An 11,074-nucleotide genomic window follows, 5' to 3' on the forward strand; every position below is an offset into this window, starting at 1 on the left:
GTTTGCTCATCATTTGTGATTTCATTCTTTCACAGGTGGAAAAGAAAGCATGCAAGGGATTCTACAGCATTGGTTAACAAAGTTCGCACCTTACTGCCTTTGGTAAGTTTAAAGAGAATGCCAACTTCAACACTGAGCATTGCTCAGCCATGTGTACTTCCATCCTTCACTTTATCACATCACAACTACGCACTTAAAGGAGCATTGCAGGGCAAACTGGAAAAGAGACCACTCAGATGTCTCAGATGAAGCCCTTGGACTTAAGCACAGACGAGAGTACAATAATTAGCGTATATCACCTATGTTGCATCTAAAGATGAGCATGATTAAAACACTGAGAATAAGTGAAACTCCTTTAATGAAGGAAATACAGACTGAATTTCAGGAACCAAAGCATTCACTGTCTCTCATGACACCTGGAGAGCCAGTGGTAATGTAATATACTTGACTCATCGGCCTGAGAAAGAGAGCCAGCTGGCAGGCATGAGGACACTAGTAGACTCTGATTGCCCTAATCAGCCCCTCCTGAGGCAGCCTCCTCCCGTGGTCCACAGCTCTATAGAAGCCCAAGTCTGAATATTCCTCTTCTTTTTGTGAGCTGTGTTGTAGAGGGAATGAGGTTAATCCTGTTCTCTGTTGTACCTGAGGTACTTGTCTTAGGTGTTGCTTCTTTCTTACATGTTTGCTTGAAGGCTTTTTGCTTGAAGGCTTCTGAGTTGTTGTTGGGACTGATTGCTGTTACTTGCTCTCTTGTGCTGCTTAGTAATGCAATTACTCTGGAGAAGCTACTGTGGCCTGTTTCCCTTGTCCAGATTGGAGCAGCTCTGTTCTTACTGCACCCTGCTGCTGGACTCCTGTCTCCAAAGTAAGTACCCTGTACTAAGATTTATTTATTCCAGTGGGTGTAACTTAATGCCTATTACAGGGGAGTGTGTGTATGTGTGAGTGACTTGGGTTGCTTTGTGTTCCTAGAACTGGGGTGTCCCTGGAATGCAAAATGGCAGAGCAGGGGATCTAAGAGAAACCACCAATGTTGAACAAGTCTTGGGTAAATGCATTACCTTTAGAGAAGAGGAGGATGTTTAAATGAAGGTCTTGTTCTGTTTATGTGCTGTTATTTCTCTCTAGGGACAACTAGCAATGGGAAAAGATTTGGAAGCTGTTAAGAGCTCTGGTCTTGTATTCTTCCTTGTGTTTGCTCTGCTTTAGGATTATGAGGCAGTTTGGCAGGTCTGATGGAGCACTGATTCCATCTCCTGGTCTCAAAAAGGAAAGTCAGAATTGAAGATCTTATTGCCACAGTGAAGCTCACTAATCAGAGTAGAGCCAAAAGGAATTACAAAGAACAAATACGTGAACTGTGTTTTTCCCCAGAGTTTAAATGTGAAATTGTACAAAGGTCAGAAATGAATCAAACTGATTGTGTGAATTTAGTTTAGGACCCAGGGCCCTAGGATGAATTTTGACTTCAGTTTCATTGAATTCAGTTACGTTTTCACACTGATAGCAGAAGAGCTATTTTAATGTTAGATAAATACACTATGGGAGGTGTCCAGCTGATGGTCAGTCTTTGTTGCTGAGCCGCAGTCAAGATGTGTTGTCCTGCTTTGCAGAAAGATCACGTGCAGAGTTCTTTTCTCTTTCTCACTCAGCTTAAAAATTCCAGGTGCTGTTAAAGAATAGGATTTCTTGCTGAAAGTGTTGCTGGGATTTTCATCCAGCTTTGAAAAGCTACCTCCCACCAACGTAACATGAGGAGATGCTTATATATGTAGATGAAGTTGTTAGCGTCAGGGCAAGGAGAAGATGGAGTGCATTGTTTTTAAGTGAGCCGAGAAGATGGTTGTAACTAACTGAAAAAGCACTAGAATATTAAGACTGCTTTAGTACTGTGAGAGGAGATGGTTTATTGAGGCTTTTTACTTGAGGGGGATGAAATATGGGAAAGGTGATCTGAAAATGTTATCTTGATATCTTGTGTTTTGTAACTGATGATTTTGTATTGGTATTGTAAGATGACTTCAAGAATACCCTTCACTGCTATGGAATGCAAGTAGAGCAAGAAGAGCACTTGAAATTATCCAGGGTTTCTGATAGGAGATAACTTTCTGCATGCCTGACTCTTTCCTCTCCAGCATATTTCTTATGGATTCCCAGTGACTTCTGTAATGGAAATTGCATGTGGCATGTCTTTCACACTCATAGATTTATCAAGGTCAAGCTGACAAGTTCTCTTTTCCCAGCCTTTGACTTTATGTGACAACCTATAGGAAGTCTTAGCCACATCAGGCAGATGACTAGACACATCCCACAAGACCAGGGATGCTTTGTTACAGTGATAAAGTGGCTGTCAGATTGCTGGTGTTAAGTGCTGCTCAAAATATACAAAAAATAATGGGGAACTGACACAAGAATTGTAATGAAAGGGGGAGACTTCAGACTGGATCCAAGTGCTGCTAGGAGCTTGGTTACCATGTAGGGAGAACTGTACAAATTCATTTCATTTGACACAACATCCAAATGGAGATCAGTGGTGTCCTTCAGGGATCAGTGCTGGGACCAATCATAGAATTGCTCAGGTTGGAAAAGACCTTAAAGATCATCAAGTCAAATGGTAACCTAACCGCACTACCTTAGACTGACCCTTTTCAATTGATAGTGGAGTTTATCCTAAATGTTTATTTCCCTTTCCTTTCTGGAAGTAAATGCTCTCAAATACATTTTAAGAAAAACTCCTGTTTTGACTATTATGACAAAGATTTTACAATTTCTTGTTGGAGTCATTCTTTCCCCTTTGGGTAGTTCAGATCAAATCAGCGTAAAGACATTTCCTTTCTTACTGGAAATTGCTCCAGTTTGCCTTCACACTGAAATGTACAGCAACAAAAAACATCCTCTACTTTGAAAAGCTAAAGCTTGTAAGACCCATTTGTAAATGTCAAATATGTGCAGATGATGCTGATGAACACAAGTACACAAGAATAAGCAGAAAGGGCAGGAAAAAAAGGAGGCAGGGAGGACAGACTAACACTACTAAAATAGCCTTCAAAGATCAAGAGGTTGAAGCTGAGACAGATGAACAACAGTGGAAGTATAAGCTGCTAGTGCAAAACCAGAAGAGAAATGATGGCTACAAAATGAGTTCCCTAGCTTACATAACCTCTCAGAGTAGATTCTATTTGCAGTGTGTTGCTTTTATACTCATGCCTGTGTTAGACATGGAAGAGAGGTGGCTACTGAGTTTTCAGATTGAGTATAGGGAGGATGGTCACAGAGCAAAGCAACCTGTTTCTCCTGTTCTAAACTATCCTCCCATCCACTTCAGAACTTGCTCTTACTCATCCAGTTTCAGCAGTAGTACTCAAGGACTAAACTCTCACTTAATTGAGAAAGGCTGTAGGGCTTTACTGCTGCAATTGTTTAGCAGTTATTTTTCCCGAAGCTGCAATTATCACTGTCTGTGCAATTCACTGGGTAATGGAGGAAGTCAGAAAAGTATATGCTTCAAAAATCTCTCAGGTACTACCTATTAATGGTGCTTGTTTATCATGTTCCACTCTGCTCCTCCATTGTTGTAGGCAGAATTCAGAGTTCACCTTGGTATAGACCGCTAGCCTGTCCCTTCACCTGTGTATTTGAAGGAGTGAGTATTGGTGGATGAGGGAACAAATAAGGCCAAGGCAAATTTGTTATCAAATTTGCTGAAGGAAAGAAAAAGCAGTGAATTATCCAAGTAATTTCTAGGATTAAATTTGTAAAATAGAGCTTTCCCGGTATAATTATTTCATATGCCCTCCGAACGCCCACTCAATAATGCAGTGTTAGGTTCGTGTAATAAGCGGGTATGTTCATGATGTAAAACAACTCTGGACATAACATGCTTGATGATTTCTGTTGACTTGAAGTTACTTCACGCTTATGCAAGGGTGCCATCAAGTGGTGCAGGAGGAGAACTTCAGGTAAAGAACTGATCCTCTAGCTTAGATCTATTAAATACAAGAGACAGTGTCTCATTAACTGTAAATTACAAGGGACAAATATCGATATGCACTAACGTGGAGTGAGATCCTCCATACTTCTTCCATTGCTTCTTGCCACTCTGGAGCTGATAAGCTTAGAAGTGTTTAACTGGGGATTAAGTTGGGGGATTTAACAAAGAACGCAGCTTCCATCAACAAGCTATCTCAGCATCTCAAACTTTAGTACCTTAATCCATGTGTTACTATGAGGAAACATTTCACTGTTGTTCAGGGTTTTATTGGGGTTTTAGGCTTTTTTTAATACCAAGGTAACCTGAGCACACCCAAAACAAAGAGCTCTTAAGGCTCTTTAATGCACAGTAAAATGACTAGAAGCTGCCTGCTCCTATGTACTGTTACAAATACAATCGTAAGTGGCCGAAGCATATGGGAAGTCTGCATCAGTGATCACAAAATCACAGCTTCTCCTTCTCAAGATGAGTGGGTAGAAAAACCAGGAGTGGCATAAAGCAGATATGCTGGTTCTCAGGGTAGTCTGGCTTATTAAAGCTTTTAGCTTTAAGATACACCTACATAAATATGCATACACACATATAAACACAGTGTTATGAATGACCGTTGTATTTTCAGCTTTGGTAGAGCTGAGTAGCAGATGTTACCCTATGCAGAGCTTACTGCTGGTAACTGCACTTGCTCCAGATTTTTAGAGCATTTGTGCGATGAATCTGAGATGAACACAGCACAAGTATGATTGATTTCCCCATCTTAACTGAAACTTTCTAGTATTTGCTGAATGAAACATTAAAACTCCTGAGAGCAAGCACTCAGCATTTTAATACAGCCCTGCTCCATGACATTCAGCAGCCCTTAAAAGGGTTGAGCCAAAGATAACTTCCAGACACAAGGTATGCTTCTACCTGGTAACCTCAAAATCTACTCTCAAGTTTCCCCTGCTTTAAACCTGTTGCAAAACAAATGTCAACACTGCCAGCTACCTTGGATGACAAAAAGTAATGTAACATTAATACGGTGAGACGACTGCTGTGGTTATTGGCTAATCCCAGCCATATTTGTACATATGTTTGAAGTAACAGAATAGGAAAATGCCAAGGAAAGAGAACATTAAAAGCAATAACTGACGGACTCTATTATTTTTAAGTAATAGACACATTATAAAGGGCACATGGTATCTCTTCTGCTTTCCACATATCACTTAACAAACTCACCATCAGGAAATGGCTTTGAAATTTTTGCCATCAGCATAATTAGATTTTATAGTAGAGTCTATGTCACTTTTAGCATTAATAAAAAGTTTTTGTTGGGATAACAGGCTTTTCACAGTTCTGCTGTAAAGTCTTCACATGGCGCTCCTTGATATTCATCATATTTGGCAGCATGTTTCTGTATATAATGCCATTTCAAACTGTAATCTTTGAAAACAGATGCTACTTCCTCACAAATTCAGCATAGTGCCTTATTATTTGTCTTAACAGAAAAACACTCATGCATCCATTTTTTGTTAACACCCCTCCTTCATCCAAGATTTTTCCTTTTTTGGGTTCCATTTGCTTTTGGGACAGTGTTAGGCAGGCTCAAGTATTACTGTTGGCAACCACTGTATTTTGCTCAACGAGAAGCACATGCCATGTGTAATATGTGTGGGCTCCAGTGCAAATGAGTGTGTGCTGAGAGCACAAGGGGAAGAGTCAGCAATGCAGTCAGCTGACAACTAACATCCACAGATCCTGGAGATCCACCTGCAGGACCAGTGGGTACACAGAAATATGCTGTGAAGCCCCTGGGTTGAACAGAAAGGGCTGTGGAGGCCTCTGGGGCACCAAAATGAACTGGGAAGCCCTGAACTGAGCAGACAAGACTTTGGAAGTTCTTGGGATGCACTGAATGGCATGTGCAAGGTACTGGACAGAACAAAACAAGAAAGGACAAGTCATTGGTGAGCACAGGAAAACACTCAGAGAATCCTGAGGCCAAAGAGAAGGTGCTTGGAGGTCTGAGTGCAAAATGAAAGCATTCAGAGGTGTGTTGGGCAAGCAAAGTGAATTTGGAGGAGCTTGTGCTGAACTGTAAGGCATGTGAGAGACAACTGGTGAGCAAGAAAGGCAACTGGAGGCCCCTTTGGGACATCAAACTGCATGATGAAGACTTGAGACTCTGGAATTGTAAAATAAAGCTCCTAATTTAAAGATATGTGTTGGTGTTGGATGGAAATACTGGCCTTATAGTTAAGGCTTGACTTCCTATTGTCTTCAGAGGTATTTATAATGAATACAATATCACTAAAGAAATGGCTTCTTAGATGCCATTGAAAGATAGCAAAATCTCCGATTTGTATGAAGAAAATACATTGAAGGGATTTTCTTTAGCCTTTGTCAGCGTATTTGCTATAGCTACTGATGGGGCCCCCAGTGATGGCTGGTGAAAAATAAGGACTTTAATAGATGATGATCTATCCCTGCTAACTCACATTTGATGAGGTATCATTGCATATCAAAGCATTGATGTGCAAAAGCTTTAAAGGTGGATGGTGTCACACAAATCGTCATCCAAGCTGTGAATTTCATGAAGTCCAAGGGACTGAATCACCACCAATTCTGGGAGCTCCTTTAAAAATATGGATGCTGATCATGGGCTCATCATTTACTTTTTGGAAGGAAGGTGGACAAGTTGGGGACAGTAAGTCCTGTGAGTGGCCGTGTATCTTGCGCAGTTCAGTGCGGACTCAGTGCTGCGTTACCTCCATATGTGACCTCACAGCACAGACTGCCATAGGAAACACGGCTGACATAACTCCCAGTGGGCACGTCGGGGCCGGCGCGATGGGCGGTGCGGTGGCACGGCCGCCTCCTGGGGCGGGGTATTCCGCTCCATATCTTAAGTCGGCGGGGAAAGCTGCTGCTATGGGGCTGGATGCGGTGCCGGGTGCGGGTTGTATGCGGGTGTTTGCTGCCGCAAGGCGAAAGACGGGCCGGGTTCCGCCCCGCTCGGTGTGTGCGTGTGCAAACGCCGTCAGTCCACGCAGTCGGGAGAGTGAACTACACATGAACAGTGAAGCTACTTAGCGCACTGGGGCTAATGGGCTAGAAATCTGAATGGCAGCGAAGTGAATCTCATAACAGTAGTGTGGAAATCACCCGCTTCTGTCTTATAAAGGATGGAGATTAACTCAATTAAAATGTGATTTCATTTACCTTCTTTTCCTTTGATCTGCTCTTCAGTCAGCTTATTACAGCTTATGAGGCTTCTTCAATTTCCAGTTGATTTTGTAACAATTAATTGAACAATTAACTGCATGTTAACTTAGTGATTATCAAGTGTGTTAATTTTGCAAATATCTACAGATCTAAGATGTTATATCCACATCCTCAATTTAATAAGACATTGTTTGGATATTACAGAATTGCTCTGCACTTGAACTAAATATTTGATAGGCAAATGGTAGAATTAGGTTTACTCTGACTGAACTCGGGCTTGTTTTGTCTGAATTGCATTGTAGAATAGACTGGACAGGCTGAAGAGTTGGTCAGAGAGGAACCTCATGAGGCTCAGCAAGGGCAGTTCAGAGTCCTGAACCTACGGAATAACTGCAAGCACCCATACAATCTAGGGACTGACCTAATGGAGAGGAGACATGCAGAGAAAGGAGATGGTGTCATGGCGGACAGCAGGTCGGTCATGAGCCAGCTATGGCATTCCTGTGGCCAAGACCAATGGGATCCTGGGCTACATTAGACAGACAGTTGGCAGAAGGTCAAAGGAGGTGATCTTCCCCCTCTACTCTGCCTTGGTGAGGCTACATCTGGAGTACTATGTCCAGTTCTGGGCTCCTCAGTTCAAGAAAAACCAGGATCTCCTTGAGGGAGAGTCCAGCAGAGGGCCACAATGATCAAGGCCTTGAGCATCACCTGTATGAGAAAAGGCTGAGAGACCTGGGACTGTTCAGCCTGCAGAAGAGAAGGCTGAGAGATGATATTGTTAATGCTTATAAATAACTAATTGGCTGGGAGTCAAATGAATGGGGCCTCTTCTTGGTAGTGCCCAGTAACAATACAATGGACACTGGGCACAAACCTGAATACAGGACATTTCATATGAACATTAGGGGAAAACTTTACTTTGAGGCTGACAGAGCATTCAACCAAGCTGCCCAGAGAGGCTGTGAAGTCTCCTCTGAAGGTATTCAAAACCAACTGGATGCTTTTCTGTGGAGCCAAGTTCAGCATGGGAGTTGTAAATCACCAAGGAAGAGACCCCAGAGGAATTTCTGCCAGAGGATGTGGATGAGATTGACCATGCCAAGATGCATTTGTAGTGTGGTTTGTGGGTCTCAAGAGAATATAGATGCTCTGAGACCCCACATACAATGCAGAGGGGGGCCCCCTGCAACTACATCCTTGAACAAAAGCAGTCCCTTAAGTGAATTTGCCTTCTCCTGATGGACATGCAACTCATATGCGTCCTTCTTAGCCAGCTGCCTACATGAGCTACAAAGACCTTATCTTGTGTCCCACATGGAGGTCTTTTGAGCAAGAAATACAAAGCTATGGCTGTAAGGCCAAAATATGAGTCACAGAGAGACACTAGAGGCCCCGCTCCACCAAAGTATGAGCTAATGAATCCTTCCAAAGGAAGAGAGGTTCTTCAAGCCCCAGAGCAAGGTAAAGAGACTCTGGGGGAATGAAGGAAAGGGACTGAAGTGTTCTTCCTCTCCTTTCCTCATTTCAGGAGCACAGAGATGGGGACTGCAAGTTAGAAAGCCCCTGCACAACAAGCAAGACTGTATGCTGACCATGAACGTCACCACAAGTTTTTAGTGGCACCTCTAGTTTGAGGGGAACAGACTGGCTAAGAAATATCTCCTGTGATTTTATGCACAAGCTCCCAACTTCTGCCATCTGAACAACGTTCCTGAGGTGACAACCTCATACTTCCAGCAGCCGGGTGATAAAGCTGTCTGCATTCAGCTTCTCGTATGCCGTTTTGTGGCCACACTCTCAGTCCCGACTGGGAAAAGGGCAGAAAATGCATAGGATCCCAGCTGGGTGTGGAAACCTGCTCTTACCTGTATCAGCAGAGACTCTGAGTATGCCAGTACACTGATGCAATAGCATTTTGCTCCTCTGAGCGTGGGCACAGCACTGAAGATGAGCATTGGTCAGGGAGTGCCAGCACTGACTCTGTGCTAGCACAGCTTCTCCTACTGAGCATTTATGGGGGCAGCCCTACAGCGAAGGGGTGGCCATGGCAGCAGCAGGCTGAGCAATCTCTCCCCCCAGGCTGTGCCTCCTCCAGGACCTTCCCCAGTTGCTGGGTGCCCACAGAGTCGTTGTGACATCATGGAGCTCTCAGTGACTGCACTGTGGGGCACCTGGTGCGTTACCAGATGTTCACAGCAGGGAAGGAGCAGCACAGTGCTCAACATGGGGATCTCCTTCATGTTTAAGCGCTGTGTGGCTTTTCTGTTCCCTGGCAGCCTCGGCCATTCCAGCCCCCCCTCTTGGGCCACCCTTATGTGGGACACTGTCCAAACCTCCAACCTGTGCTCCCCAGATGACCACCTTTTGCCCTCCTGTGCCCAGCTGGATGCAATCATGGAGGTGATCAGCAGGAACGGCCCAGCCCTGTGCCTGCTCAGCGGGATGTTGTTTGTGGCCATTTTTATATGTAGCAAAGCCTGGAGGAGATGGAAGGAGGTGAGTGATACAGGTCAGGCTGGCAAAACGATGCAAGACTGCTGCAACCAGAGGCCTGGACTCATGTCAGTAATGTGTAGGACAAGGAACAACAGCCCTTTTGGCTCCTGTCCCTTTCATGGTGCCCATTGTCCTGTTGTTTTCAGAACATGAGCCATCCACATCCAGCTTTCACGGGGACTCACAGCTACAGCACGAACATTGTCCTTGAGGAGCTCTGCCGGTTGGAAGCAAATGTCACCGTGATGCGGAAGATCATGAGGAGGCTGCTCCTGAGACTCCCAGAAGCTGGCAGGACCAAAACAAAGAAGAGAAAGAGGAGAGACGTGGAAGAGGAGGAGCGTCTTATCTTTACCTGAGTGCCCAACCAGAGCTCCTGAGTGGTTCTGGGAGGGAATTGGGATCGTTCCCTATGAATAAAGGGTAGGAACTTGAGCAATAGAGATTACTGCCTTGTCTTCATCCAGACCTGGTGCACGTGGCACGTGGGAAAGGCAGAGAGAAGGAAAAAGAACAGGAGATGGAATCAGAAGAGGTGAGCCCTCACTCACCACCTCCCAGAGGCTCTCTCTGAGCAATGGCTCTGTTGGCAGGCAAAGCCCACAGGTTTTTCTCCACACAGGGAACTCACAGTGGGTGTTTGATGTGACATGCTGAATGTCCTTTTTAGGGCCCAGGCTCAAGTCTTTATTATGAAGTCTGATGCCTCAAAGGGGCCTCCAGTTGCCTTAATGTGCTCAGCAGTTGTTTCTCACATGCCTTGCAGTTCAGCGCAAGCTCCTCCAAATTCACTTTGCTTGCCCAACACACCTCTGAATGCTTTCACTTTGCACTCAGACCTCCAAGCACCTTCTCTTTGGCCTCAGGATTCTCAGAGTGCTCACCAGTGACTTGTCCTTTCGTGTTTTGTTCTGTCCAGTACCTTGCACATGCCATTCAGTGCATCCCAAGCACTTCCAAAGTCTTGTCTGCTCAGTTCAGGGCTTCCCAGTTCATATTGGTGCCCCAGAGGCCTCCACAGCCCTTTCTGTTCAACCCAGGGGCTTCACAGCATATTTCTGCATACCCACTGGTCCTGCAGGTGGGTCTCCAGGATCTGTGGATGTTAGTTGTCAGCTGACTGCATTGCTGACTCTTCCCCTTGTGCTCTCAGCACACACTCATTTGCACTAAAGCCCACACGTATTACACATGGCATGTGCTTGTGCTGCTTGAGCAAAATGCAGTGATTGCCGACACTAATACTTGACCCTGCCTAACGCTGTCTCAAAAGCAAATGGAACCCAAAAAAAGGACAAGCCTTGGATGAAGGATGAGTGTTAACTTTTTCCCCCTCAAGCCTTCCACAGGTGTTCTAGCAGAGCAGCCACTGGAGATGGGGCC

General features: G+C 44.5%; 1 protein-coding gene across 1 annotated transcript; it reads left to right on the forward strand.

Moving 5' to 3' along the window:
* The first annotated feature begins 788 nt into the window (after window positions 1-788).
* Window positions 789-10,126, forward strand: LOC107313407. The gene is made up of 3 exons (XM_015861578.2): window positions 789-865; window positions 8,724-9,691; window positions 9,838-10,126. Exons 2-3 carry the CDS (start codon window positions 9,209-9,211, stop codon window positions 10,048-10,050), a joined length of 696 nt encoding a protein of 231 aa, XP_015717064.1. The 5' UTR covers window positions 789-865; window positions 8,724-9,208; the 3' UTR covers window positions 10,051-10,126.
* The last annotated feature ends 948 nt before the right edge of the window (window positions 10,127-11,074 follow it).

Source organism: Coturnix japonica, chromosome 4 (assembly GCF_001577835.2).
Source record: "Coturnix japonica isolate 7356 chromosome 4, Coturnix japonica 2.1, whole genome shotgun sequence".
Taxonomy (NCBI): domain Eukaryota; kingdom Metazoa; phylum Chordata; class Aves; order Galliformes; family Phasianidae; genus Coturnix; species Coturnix japonica.